The sequence below is a fragment of the Falco punctatus genome (genome assembly GCF_963210335.1).
Source record: "Falco punctatus genome assembly, chromosome: 3".
In the NCBI taxonomy this organism is placed as follows: Eukaryota; Metazoa; Chordata; class Aves; order Falconiformes; family Falconidae; genus Falco; species Falco punctatus.
The window spans coordinates 18,288,732-18,302,767 of NC_137582.1; the positions used below are offsets into that span (position 1 = coordinate 18,288,732).

General features: G+C 41.0%; 1 protein-coding gene across 1 annotated transcript in view; it reads right to left on the reverse strand.

Annotated features, from left to right (window-relative positions):
• Nucleotides 1-352: 352 nt before the first annotated feature.
• The window catches only part of FER1L6 (fer-1 like family member 6), a 108,869-nt gene continuing 95,185 nt past the window's right edge, over nt 353-14,036 (reverse strand). The window contains exons 36-41 of the mRNA XM_080381750.1: nt 13,413-13,501; nt 11,330-11,428; nt 8,668-8,909; nt 8,159-8,322; nt 5,344-5,444; nt 353-665 (exon numbers count right to left, since the gene is read on the reverse strand). Coding sequence (XP_080237876.1) covers nt 485-665; nt 5,344-5,444; nt 8,159-8,322; nt 8,668-8,909; nt 11,330-11,428; nt 13,413-13,501 — 876 coding nt within the window. The 3' untranslated portion in view covers nt 353-484. The remainder of the gene's footprint in view (nt 666-5,343; nt 5,445-8,158; nt 8,323-8,667; nt 8,910-11,329; nt 11,429-13,412; nt 13,502-14,036) is intronic.

Genomic DNA, 14,036 nt, shown 5'->3' on the forward strand with positions numbered 1-14,036 from the left:
ACTTTAGCTTTTTTTTAATAAACCTTTTATCCCAAAATAATCATGCCTTTATAAGGTCATTGAAAAACAGTTCAAATAATTACAAAACTATGCAAAGACTGAACTAACATTTATCTTTGTATACAGATTTTGCTGTTAATATTTAATCACTTGTCTGTAATAAACACTTGTCTGAGAAATCAGTTTCTGCATAGCATTGAGGAATTTACTTTCAAACTCAGTTTTAGGTGCAGAATCAAACTTCCATTTTCAATGAAGCTGCAGCAGTATATTAATGAAGATGTACATTAAGGCTGAGTCTGAATGAGCAGCCAAAGAAGACATGAAAATATTCCAAGAGAGTTCCAATTTCTGGTAAGAATAGTTATGTTTTCTTTTTACAAGGAATGAGATGTTTCAGGTTGATTAATTCTGTATGCCTGAATTTTATTTTTAACTGGAGTGTTTGTATATGATTGGTTACAGTGAGAGCCATAACCTACGTTCATCCTAGAACTATCCTATGACTGATCGCACCTGGCAGTGTGTAGATGAAGAGCACCAGGAAGACAGTGAGTATAAGCAGAATTATGCCGATGATGATGTACTTCTTGTAATTTCTCCAGATCAGGTGATACAAACACTTGAAAGGATTTACAAACCAAGAGAAGGATGTGTCTGGTCGGCTAAGGGGGAAGGAAAAGAAAAAAAAAAAAAAAAAAAAAAAGAAAAACTTTTGTAAAAGCAGATCCAGCTGTTTCCAAAGCTACCATGCTGCAAAATACATATTTGAGTCTGAAAAGGACCTTTAACTCCTAGGAATACACTAAAGAGTTTAGAGGGAACTTCAAGTTTCACATACTATTGGGTCAATCTTCTTCCATCCATTCCACAGCCCAAGATCCACAAACCATTCAGAATGAAATTCCAGTTCACTCTTCATAACTACTCCAATTTAAGGCAGGATAAGGGGTTCAAAATTACAGACAAGACTATGATAAATCCTTAAGAAAAAATACAGACATCTTGAACTTGAGAACAAAAGCCTTCTGGTCATTGCAAGGAATTTAGCATTTGAAAAGGAAATTTGAAAAAAGCATTTGAAATATGTGGCACTACAAAAACATCTGATTGCTCAGTGAGTCATGGTGCCATAGCAGTCAGAGCCAGCTCAGGTCTGCCATATGGGTCAAAACAGCACATTTGCAAAAGAAATTTAAAGCAGGCCTTCTGAAACAGGAGGTGAGAGGAAACCCAAAACCTAGGTAGCTTGCCTGGGTACTAAAGAAAAGCCACCTTCTTCTGGTGGAGAATATCTGCATCCATGATCCTAATTTTTTTCCAAATGTTACCCCATGTCATATTCTCCTCCTTAACAAGGAGTTTCTTCACACTGTACAGCAAAGCTGGCTGCATACAGAGAGGAAAACTATGTTCTCCTTAGGGAAAACGGTGGTGTAGTCTCTCCTCCTTTTGAAGGAATTCAAGCAATGTCTTAGTCACCTGGAGAATTCAGCGTTTAGCCTGTCGAAGTAAATGCCAATGTAACAGAAAGTCTGTAAATCTAAAAGACTAGCTGAATATCTTTTAAATAAAGACTGTGTGTTATTCTGAAGTAGACTCAGAAATAAATCAAGAAATAACCCTTCCAGGTTAAAAGGAATTATTAAAAAAATGTATGCACTAAAGAGTACTTATTGAATCGCAGCCTTGAGTAACAAAACCATTAGTCTGTGTGTTCAACTCCTTAAGGGCTTTTCATAACCTTTAAAGACGGGAGGGGAGAAGCCAGACTTGCTCATTTAATTTGTTTCTTTGCAACATAGGCAATAGAATTCCCTATCAGCTATAGCAGCGTATTTATTATAAAGACTGCATCTGCAAAAGCATCCTTTCTTGATTGGCAGAGATGAAGAGATGGATATCCTTGTGGTGCTTTACAGTCATGGCACTTTATTTTTCATTTGCATGTTTTTCTTTAGTTCCCAGACATTTAATTTTTGTCCACCTTTGCTCCGGTACATTAAAGAGTCTGTTACTCTCTAGTAGTTTTTTAAGGTAATTTTGGGTTTGAAAGTATTTTGTTTCTTAATTTAAAAAATTAATTATGTAAAACAATCTGAAAAAATTGATGTGTGAGCCTCCATGATTAGCAAAAAAAAAAGTGAACCTTTAGTATTGGCATAGGTATATGGACGTGCTGACACAAAGTTCCTTGAGATCCACTTCTTCCTGGAGAACTCATTTGAAGTTCAGAAACATTTATCTGTTCTCTCTGTTGATTCTGACTACTCTGCATGCATGAACCACATCATATTTCATCACTTGGGGGCAGTGAGATGGCAAATTTTAATACCAGCTTTATGGACCTGGGGTATGTAATGCCTTCAGCTATAGTTTATTTCCTTTCCAGTGAGGGTCTAGCTAAAATAGTATTTACTATCCACGTGCTGGTGTTGCTTTAGCAACACCACTTAGGATTTATTTTGCTTAACTTTAAAACTTAGGTGTTCAGCCTGGTGAGTTGTGAGCTGTCTGTATGTGGAGAGGAAGGACCTTCTGGAGGATAATTCATCTCTTTCCCCAGATCCATCTTAAGATGTGTGTGTTAAGTAAATGGGATGACTACCCCACCTGTACTTGAGCGGCTACAGAAGGAGCCTGAATGGCTTGCTTCTGAAACAGGTAATGTTAAGTGAAACTAATTTCAGTTGAGGCATACATCTCAAGAGTAGAACTGGGTTAAGCCATGTGTTGGCTGTGTATTTCATCATAAAAACCTAGATGTGGAGCCTCTCTAGTGCAAGATCCTGAGGGAGGCTCTGGTTTTGTGGCTTTGGGTCAAAACACCTGGAGGCCAGCTGCGCAGCAGAGAAGGGACCTCCAGGCTAGTGACAACCTCTTGGCCCATTTGCAGATAAAATGCCCCTGAGGTGCATGGGCTGGGCCTGAAAAAATGAGAGGAAAATTACATGATGCCTTTGTGCATGCTGCTGACAACCTGCACATGTAATCCTCCTGTTACATACGACACTCGCTCTTAAAACTGCCTTGGCTGACTGCTTCCCACCATATGTATTTCAGAGCTACCCCAGTCCTCTCTCCTCTGTAAGACAGTGCTTTAGCTTCCGTTGCTGGGAATCTTTCAGGCAGACATCTGTCAGGCATGAATCATCCTACTTTTGGATAAAGATGTTGGGTGATATGATTAATCAAAGTCTTTCCAAGGTTAATTTTCAGCAAGCCTCTGATACCTTTAATTTACAGGCTAAATTTATACCCTTTGTACGAGTATTGGCAATTCTACCTTTATGCTGTTTTATCCTTTTTTGTGTTTATCCTGAGATATATATCAAACCAACAAAATTAAACAGAACATGCAATGATTACCATTATGATTAGCAATTGATTTTTGGTAGCAGGAAATACAACATCAATTACTCTCTTTTTTTCTAAAAAAATCTAGCTCATTACTTTAGTAGGACAAAGTGCGTGAGCCAAAACAGATTAGAGATACGTTTTTTCTGAATGCAAAAATCTCAGCCCGTAGTATTTTTTAATGTGACAAATATTGAAAGATAAAATGCTTCTTCTAGATCATCTGCCTTTGTTAAACCACTTAAAAAGTTTTATGATGAAAAATAAGCATCTTCATTCTTTGATTATGAAGTACAAAAAAATTAGAGATAGATTTGTTAAAGTTGTATCATTCCTGTATGACCTGATTTTCACGTTTTATGTACCTTCATCTGCAAGTGATTAATTTATGCAAAGATAGAGAGATGTATGCAGAGGTCAGTTTTCCACTGACACACAGAAACTAAGACATCTTTAAATGTGTGCAGATAATTCTTAGAATCACAGAATCATTTAGGTTGGAAAAGACCCTTGAGATCATGGAGTCCAACTGTTAACACTACCAAGTCCAACACTAAACCATCTTTCTCAGCACCATCTCTACACATCTTTTAAATGCCTGAAGGGATGGTGACTCAGCCACTTCCCTGGGCAGCCTGTCCCTATGCTTGACAACCCTTTCAGTGAATTTTTTCCCTAATATCCGAGGTTCTCATAATTAAAAAGCCCCAAACAAACAAATGACGTAGGAAATACTTCATACAGTCATTTTAAAGCACATAAACATGAAGGCTCTACAGAGGGCTCTAGACAGGCTGAGCTGAGGCCAGTTGTATAAGGTTCAACAAGGCTTAGGGCTGGGTCCCACATTTGGGTCACACCAACCCCAGGCAGCGCTACAGGCTGGGGCAGAGCAGCTGGGAAGCTGCCTGGGGGGAAAGGACCTGGGAATGGTGATCAACTGTTGGCTGAGCATGAGCCAGCTGTGTGGCCAAGAAGGCCAACAGCACCCTGGTTTGTATCCAAAACCAGGGCCAGCAGGTTTTGTATCCAAAAGTGTGGCCAGCAGGACCAGGGCAATGACTGTCCCCCTGTACTTGGCACTGGTGAGGCCACACCTAAAATATCTTCAGTTTTGGGCCCCTCACTTCAAGGGACATTGAGGTGTTGGAGCGTGTCCAGAGATGGGCAACGGGGCTGGGGAAGGGGCTGGGGCACAAGTCTGATGGGGAGCGGCTGAGGGAGCTGGGGGTGTTCAGCCTGGAGAAAAGGAGGCTGAGGGGGGACCTTGTCGCTCTCTGCAGCTCCCTGACAGGGGGCTGTAGCCAGGTGGGGGTCAATCTCTTCTCCCAGATAACAAGCAATAGGACAAGACAAAATTACATCAAGTTGCACCAGGGGAGGTTTAGATTGGATATTAGGAAAAATTTCTTCCCTGCAAGGGTTGCCAAGCATTGGACCAGGCTGCCCAGGGAGGTGGTTGAGTCACCATCCCTGGAGGTATTTGAAAGACGTGTAGATGTGGCACTTAGGGACGTGGTTTAGTGATGAACTTGGCAGTGCTGGGTTAACGGTTGGACTTGATGATCTTAAAGATCTTTTCCAACCAAAATGATTCTATGATTAATCTAATAAATAGAATTCATCTGATCTCTATAGGTGGCCAAAGTGAGGTGGTGTGTGTATGCATAAGTTACGATGGTTTAAGAGATTATCACGTGCCAGGTCAGCTATGGAATGAGCTCACATGTGAACTCTAGCTGAGGACAAACATTCAGCAATGGTATTTATTTGGGCTTGCAGAGGACAGCATTTAATCTAACCTGGAAGGTGGTGCCAGCTACAAATGCCAGCAGCAAGGCAATGCACAAGTTGGACAAGTGGCTTGCTCAAGGTTACAGCAGGAAAGAGGAGAAAAGCCAGCAGAGAAGCAAGGAGACCTGACCTTTCACATCTCCTGCTGAATTCCCCTTCACAAGTTCATTTACTGAGTATGTTCCTACTCACTGTGGTTTTTCCAAGGGCTCGGGCTCCTTTCGAGCTTTTCCTACAGGATTCTTCTCAGCTTCTTCTGCTGTGACTAGGTGAAACTCAGCTTCCACCTTGCCCTGGATCAGAGAGATCATACATAAGCATCCAGTCCTAGGTTATTATTAGTAAATCACACCAGGATTTGGCTTGTAGAGAAATTATGGAACCAGCCAAGGGCAAAGGAAATTGATTAAAGAAAATAAGATAATTTTTTTGCAATTAAAGAAAAAGCACAAAGGAAATGCAGGCACCAAGTTCTGACTTATGTTCAAGGACCAAGAGGAAAGAGAAGTAGGGTGTTTTCTTCCAGACCCATAAATGTGTTTTCTGTTTCCTAAACATAATTAATCCAAGAAGACCTGTCTTCTATCTATTGCACACCTGGGTGAGCTGAATTGCCGAGCTGGAAGCTGTGTTTCCGACATGGGTCAGGTGTAGCCCACCAACAGGAGGGAAATTCAGCCAGTCACAAGTGCTGGAGCAGTTGAGCTGTGGGGTCTCAGCTCACAAAAGGAAGGTGGGTAGAAGTGAGATCTATGTGCAGAAAATATCATGCAGTCCTAGAGCTCTGTTCAGAGTAAAGGAATAGTGGTCTGTCAGATGGATTCAGTCAATTTTCTTGACGAATGGCCAGAAGATGATACTCAGAGCTGTGACAAAAGGAGAACTGTGTTCAGCCCCAACTTACTGATAATTTCTAGAATTCAGAAAAGTCATAATGTGATTTAACTGTTGATTTACTGCTTGTTTTCACTGTAACAAGCCATTAAAACTTGTTGAGTGACTAATAAAATATTAGCACATATAAAAGGTCATGTCTGCTATGCCTTGCATTAGAAATATGTAATATGAGTTATTTGACTCATAGTACCAACTGTGATTTCTGCTATGGAAACTAGAGCTTCCTAAATATGGGTTAAAAATCTGTTTTTCACTTACAGCAACAAATCTGTTTATATTTCTGTCTGTGTTAGGTTACAGGGATGTGCTCTCTTTTCCCTGTTCTTTCAGGTAATGTTCTTCAGTACTATTGCCACTATAGATTCAATTAGGCCAAAGAAAAAAATAATAAAATATTTCAGAGATTTAAAGATTCTAGTAATGATTAAGAGTGGGTAAATCAAATCAGCTTCATAAAATCTGCTGTGATGGATGAAAACCAGACAAATGGCATTTCATTTGTTTGTTATTTTCCTACCCCATACCTTCATGGATATCAAAAACTAGAGGGTTAATCTATGGCTAATGGCTGGGATTCAGCACAGAACTGGGCTGAAAGAAGGATGCAGATAAAAGGGATCAGTGTGGAAGACTAGGAGATCAATAGATGAAAGTGGACTGGGAGAAAGAATCAACTGTACTAGGGCTTAGAAAATGGAGGTAAAGCAGGGATTTGGGAGCAGAGTCCATTCACTAAGTACACAGTCACCTGCAATCTGAAGAAGGCAATTAACTTGAAGATGGCACTTTTTATTAAAGCATTCTTCTTGCTGGAATGGACAGAAATATGAAGGAAGGGTGAGGTTTAGGAAAACCCTTGGAGAATCAATGGAAGGCTAGAGAGGGAGGGAGGGAGAAGGGCCAAAGCAGGTGAATTTGTAGAGGGCTATGCTACAGGAAGGCAGCTTGTAGCTCTTGGCACGCATCCCCAAAGGGATCTGGATGCACCTAAAGAGACTTCAACCACACTAATCCCTGGACTGGACTGTTGGGATGCCTGGGTTCAGGTCCAAGCTCCCAAAGTACTCTGTGGCCACGTGAGCACACCAGCTTGGGTTTCTTTACTAGCTCACACAACTCTGCTTCATGCTCTTTTTCATATAGACATACCCCAAAGATCATGTGCAGAGTTAATCATCAGAATGTACTTCATGCCTAGATATATGCACTCCACCTAGGAAACAGAGGATCAGAGTTGTCTTTCATTTACACTGAGAATCCCTATACTGCTGTAACAGTACAAAGAGGCCTTAAAGACAGGAAAAATTGAGAAGTTGTTTTAAACACTGAGAATTTCTGTATTTCAGTATTTCATTATCCAATTCAGTATTCCAGTAGCTCCAGATTATACACAGAAAACACTACAACATTATGAAGGGAAGCTGCAGCAGAAACCCCTGAGAAAAATGGCTAGGTACATGCTGAGTGAGATTTACACACTCCTGTAAGCCTTGTTATGCTAGAGATTTGGGGTAAATGAAAACTTCTGGGGCAGCATTTATATTCTTCCTAGGAGGATACTTCTAAACATAACAAGTCTTGTAGAGTTTGGGGGAAGCTGCATTGCCCTTTGCATTCCTTTATACCAATTGTATCCTGCCACTAAACCAGAAAAAAATTGGCTTATTGAGCACACAGGGGCTGTGCTCTTTCTAGTTGAGATGGGTCACTGTCAAGGAGAATAATGGTAAGTTCCAAAATCTGTTCCTTTGCCCTAGCTGAAGTGAGAAATAAATAGTAAAGAAATAAATACGCAGGTGAGATTCCTCCCAGGATTTCCTCAGCTGACAAAGTTGTCTGTAAACACCTGATTTTCTACTCTACCCATCCACTGTGCTGGGCAATGAACAGTGGAAGAAAGCAAGGAACAAGTACGAAGTGCTCTGGTTGCCTGGGATGATTTGAACCAGATCTATGGGGACCCACTAAACCATTTAGAGGAGCCCTATGGCTTGCCAGTGGTGATTCTTCTTCAGATACCATATCCAAAATTAGCATCTGTCTGTCTCAGGACCTTAGCAGAGCATATCGGTCCCAGAGAAAAGCTGTTCATCTGTAGCGAGCTGCTTACCGTGAGCTCCCCAGCTTTGATAAAAGGCCACCAGCCCCTGACGCGCTTCTGCTGAAATATGGAGATCTTGTTTTCTGCACTTGCTGCCACAACCATGTCTAGGTCACAGCTCTTGGCTGTCTTTGCTGCTCGAGGGAATCCATTCAGGTTCAGTTCAAGCGTGCCTGGAGGGAGAAGGAATGTGACAAGACTCAGAAACCAGAAAGACACAAAGGCATTCAAACAGTGGCTTCCAAATGAGATACATGGAGCAATGCAGCAGCTTGGGCCCAAGCTTCAGAGCTGGGGATCTCTCTGTACTGTCAGTTGTTCATTTGTGTTGCCCTGACATTGTCTTATCTGAGCTCCTAATTATTCCCTCTCCAAGAAATGTCTAAGTTTACAATGTGGTGCTTCAGAGAAAGACAAGCAAAAAGTTGGGTCTCAGACACCTCTCTGTATGTACCTCTACAAAACACAGGTCTGGCAAGACCTCCAGTGATGTTCAGGCAGATCCATTGCATACTTACCCAAGAAATCATCTGAAGAGAGGGTTTCAAAGTCCCACACCTGAAGAACCAGCTCAGCAGGTATTTTGCGCTCTGACTTTTCCAAGGAAAATATGTTTTCTCTTTTACTAACCACCACTTGTTTCTCTGCTGGGAGATAGTGGAACGGGAACACAAAGCGCCAGTTGAAGTTACCCTCTCCTGTCAAGGAGTTGTAATGTACATCTGTCTCCTGCTTGTCCTCTTCCATGCCCTTTATCCATCTGTAGCAAGCACACAGTGGAAAGCACTGCTGTCACCAGGGGAGCTTGAATTATGGTTGCCATTATTTGGTTACAAGCATGATCATTTACTAATTCCTACCTAATCAGTAGGAGGCAACACACCGTTCAGGACTGTGACATGCACCAACAGCCCTGGCTCGGGGATCTCAGCCACCACCTCCCCACCATGGCACAGGCTGCAGCAATGGCCAGTGATGACCAAAAGCCAAGAGTGAGAATATGATTTCTGTTTTGATCAGACCCCAAAATACCAGTTGGAATTTGCTCTTGGCCAAAACGTCTGTCTTCTTTGGGACTGACAAAGACAGAGTCAGTCATTTGCCCACCACTTACCACCCAGCATTCATGTTGTGCCACACTAATAAATACTGTGTCAGTGTCAAAGACTGATTTCAGTGCTCGGTATTAAAGTCTAAATTGTTTGCAGCTGCTGTTTGGGGGTATAAACATGGTGAAAGTATGGCTGAAAAGGTCTCTCTTTTTTTCTTTTGATTTCCTCTTGGTTTCTGCTACAGTGTGCACAAGATCTGATGTGCAATGCTACGGTACAAAAGGACAACACTTTCCTAAACATAATCTTCTCTTCTGGAGAGCTCCACTGAGGTAACGATCCAGCTAGATATATTTTAGCTGTGAAGATAGTTTATCACAGCTTGAGTAAAGATTAGCATTTTTTGGTGCTACATCCAAAGTGTGGCTTTTCCCTTGCAAGCCTCATTATTTCAAAAAGGAATCAGGAAAAACAGTAATAATCCCAAGCATGGCATGTCCCCCAGTGCAAATCCATGCCCGGGGACAGATCCAGTGCCACATGCAATGTCTGAACACAATGAGCTTTGCGTCTTCATCATAAAGGCACAAAATTAAAAAGTTTTCCACTCCCTGTCACACTGCTCTGGCATTGATAGTGATGTCCTCCTGTTATCACACAGCTCAGCCCAAAGGCTGGCTCCTAGTTATTCCCTCAATTTTTCACTCTCAGAGCTACTCTGCTACTGCTCTGAACACATTAGTTTATTGCTAAGTTGGACATATCATTGTAAACACCAGTGATTTAAGAGCAGCTCCTCTCAGGGAACTACAAGGGGAGGTTTGCTCAGCCAGTGCATGCAGTAACTGCACTTGTGGCATGCTGGGGGCCGTACGGCTGTATTAGCACCTGCTTTACCTGGGTTAGTATCACCCACTCCAAAGGAGTGGTACTGTTCCTGGTGCCCCACACAGCTCGGTCAGAGCTAATGCAAGTTTGCCTGGTAAAATGCAGGTAGGTATACCCTAAACAGAAGTAAGAGCTGCTACCAGATTGCCCTGTCCTTACGCTTACTTTGGATTTCTTATTGTGTTCACATGATTTTCAGAACCTGCAAGGTGGAAAACATCCTCCTTTCCCTGCTCCATCAGTCCCAGTGCTCCCGCCCCCAGCTCTTTGCATTTAGTCTTTGGCAATCCTGAAACAACTTTTTAGGGAAATTCATGTTGCCATATGCCTAGCACTCTACAAATTCAGATTTTTCCAGGACTCCACAATGACACAATTCATACTGGCATATTAATCTCACTCTCTAGCAGTGGAAACACAGCAAGAAATCTACGACCAATCTTGCATCTGAGATTTCCAGTATTTCCTACTAACACTTATACCATAATTTCCCCCCAAGCCTTTCTGGTACCTGCATCCAAATCCTGCTCAGAAGCAAAAAGTGCAAAGCAGTACTCCAAAACAGGCAAGTAATTTTAGGAAGTAACCTGCTAAAATCTCAGGAAAGAACTGGTCTGAGTGTCAAGCTTCCCTTTTGCTCTCTCCCTTTTCATTTTAGTTATGTGATATGGTTTACTGATTATCCCAGTTACATCTGTGAAGCTGTGGCAGTCGTTTTGTCTGCAGCAGGAAGGAGACGGAGAGCAGAAAGCACACGTGATGTTCCTCCCAGCATGGCCATGGTCATTCACCCACACATGCTCCCTACATGAAGTTTAGAAAATATTTCCAATAGAAATAACCTGGCAAACATCTGATTTCTCGTTTCTGATATGTTCATAATTCCCTTTTCTCTGATTATGCCAGATCTCCCTGCAGCTGTGTAAACTCTTACAGTTCAAATTCTCTAAGTATTTTATTTTGCCAAACCGTGGGCTTGGTTCTCTTCTTGTGCCATCTCTGCCTGAGCGGGAAGGAACAAATAGTGTCATTTTAGAGTGACTTGATTTTAAGAACGAAAAAAAAAAAAAAAAAAAAAAAGCATTATGCAATACAGCTGAGTAATTTAGGCAGGCATTTAGAGCAAAATGCCCAGGTCACAGAAATAGCTTATTGGATATTCTCAACAACATAACTTTTTTGTCTGATTTTTGAATGAAATATTACATGTTCTTTTGAAAACAAGTCCTGAAGAACTTACCCTTTTACATAGATATCACTTGATTTTTGCCCCGTGAAGATATTTTCATCTTCTAGAATTACATCTTCTGTATTCCAGATTATTACCCTCAGTTCGTAGCTGGAAAAGAAAAGAGAAGAAAGTATGACTGCATATACTTAAGCTCTGGTCAGACACTAATGTAAACTTCTATCAAATCATGGTTTTATAAAGTGAGAAATGTTGTATCTGTGCAAAACTTTTTAAAAAAGAGCCTCAGGCCTCTTCTGTTTAAAAAAGTCTAGAGATAGAGTGGGGATAGTGGCTCCTCTCAACTCTTGGAATATGCTGAATGACAGCGGAGTCACTGCCAGCTTTGGAGGGATGGAAAATTCCTTGCTTTTTGTGTGCCTGTTCCTTTTCATTTCTTTTCACAAAAGTGCTGAAGTGAAATAAAGCAAAGCTGATCTGAACAACATCATCGAATCAGTCTCCAAAACAGCCAGCAGTTTGCCAATAAAAACCAGAGTTCCCTCAGAGGTGCTTTTCTGAAGAAATGCCTAAGACCATTATTTTTGGTGCAATGCAGTGCATTAAAAGGCACTGTTTAGAGATATTTTCATGTAAGCAAGCACAATCATCTTTAGAAGCAACAGTAAAAGGAATTAATGTTTTCCCATCCTTTCCACTCCCTATATACAGACATTTATGGTGGCCATCCAAAGCTCTAGAAATACAAAGTGAAATACAGATGTTGCAGGTGAGATAAAAAAAATGATACTCAAAAATTTAGGTATGCCTTGAGTCATTGTATGGTCTGCAAAATAAAATAAAAAAACCCTATGTTTGAGAAAACCAACATACGATTTTTCTGGTGTGACATGTTGTCTTGGAAATAGCCTCAGCCTCAGATGTGAAGCAGTTTGCCCTAGAAGTTACCAGATACCCTAGGTAATGGAGCTCTTAAGGAGGTGTCAACCATGAAAATCAAGCCTCTGCACTAACCAAAGAAACTTTCATCTGCAGTGCTCCGTCAGAGTCTTGTTCAGTTGAAGATTGTCAACAAGAAATGTTTTCACAAAGTGTCTGAAGTCTTGTGGAGCCTGGAGCCTGTTTTGCTGCAGCAAATATGCTTTTCTCAGCAAAATGTGTAACTCATGTTTGCATGCTTACTTTCTTTCTCAAAATTAACTGTTTGACAATATTTTCCCCTGCTTGTGTAGACTACAAAAATGGCAGTGACAATTTGGGTTTGTGGGTATGATTAGTTCTAAAGCTTTTTGAACTGGAAAATGCTTGTTGTTAAGGGTCTTTACAGAAAGTTCTGGTTTGAAGAAAGTAGTTACATAGACTTACTTTTGTCATATCTTGGCTTTTGTGAAAGGAAAAGAAACAAGTTTTTATTACGTTGTTTCTTGTTCAAACATAAATAATACTTTAATAGTACCTGGTGCTGCTTCAGACATAAAATTATCAGGAAAGACCTTCCTAAAATATTGGAATAAAGCTGACACAGGATGGGCTGAGAACTCTGTTGTAGTTTTTGTGTTTCATTTACAAACATTCACTCAGCTTGAAGAACTATGTGTAGCATTGCATATAAAGCATCATAAGTATCTGTGTGAAATCTGACAGGTTATTCCAAACATATCTCTTCTGTATGTTGCTGCTTTATGTGTTTCTTGATCTTATCTTTGAATGAAGTGCTGGGATCCAATAGATGTAATACTACTGCATCAGACTGAAGATCTCATCCAGGGTCAAATAAGTTATCTAGCTGAAAGAGGTAGTGAAACTGGAATTACTTCTTTCAGCTCAACAAGTGGATGATAGCATCAGAATTATTAAAGGACTCTTCCTTCTAGCTAGCTGCAATCTCTGTATGAAAAGGGGATCTTTTACAAAGAGGTGTGTGATATCCCAAATGTTCTTCGAGTAGTTCCATGGAGGAGACAAAACTACATGCTCTCATTTGCCTTGAAGTCACGTGAAGCTACGAAAACTTTTCTCAGGATCACAGAAGTTTGTTGTGATAGTTCTTTTATAGTTCTTTCCAGACATTTAAGGAAGACTCAGTCTTTGAAGACTTATGTCATTAGGCTGGGAGGAAAGCACATAGTATTACCCTTTGGGCTTTCTTGGTGAAATGTCCACTGGGGGTCCTGGCAGAGGCATGTCTTTAGGAAACATGTCGACCCACATCTGTACACGCCCCTTGAAAACAAAGAGAGAAACATCTCTGTAACCCTCTTTTAGAGAGACTTTAAAAGCCTTTAACTGTAGTCCTGATGTCCAAAACCACCACTTCCTCTATAAACACCAACCAGCTCACTATCCTGTAACGATGATTTAATCTATAAGGTTACTATACAATGTATTTTTTTCATACATGTATTCTATCAGTCTCTCAGGGATTTGATGAAGTTGGAATTGAGCTCAAACATTGGCAACTTTAAGGTAAAATTCATATTAAAATAGTATCTTATGAATGGGGAAAAAAAGATTCACAGAATGACAGAATGGTTCGGGTTGGAAGGGACCTCTGGAGACCATCTAGTCCAACTCCTTGCTAAGGCAGGTTCACCTAGAGCAGGTTGAACAGGATCATGTCCAGGTGGGTTTTGAACGTCTCCAGAGAAGGAGACCCCACAGCCTCTCTGGGCAGCCTGTGCCAGTGCTCTGTCACCCCCAAGGTAAAGAAGTTTGTCCTCATTTTTAGACAGAACCACCTGTCCAGGGCTGCAATCCT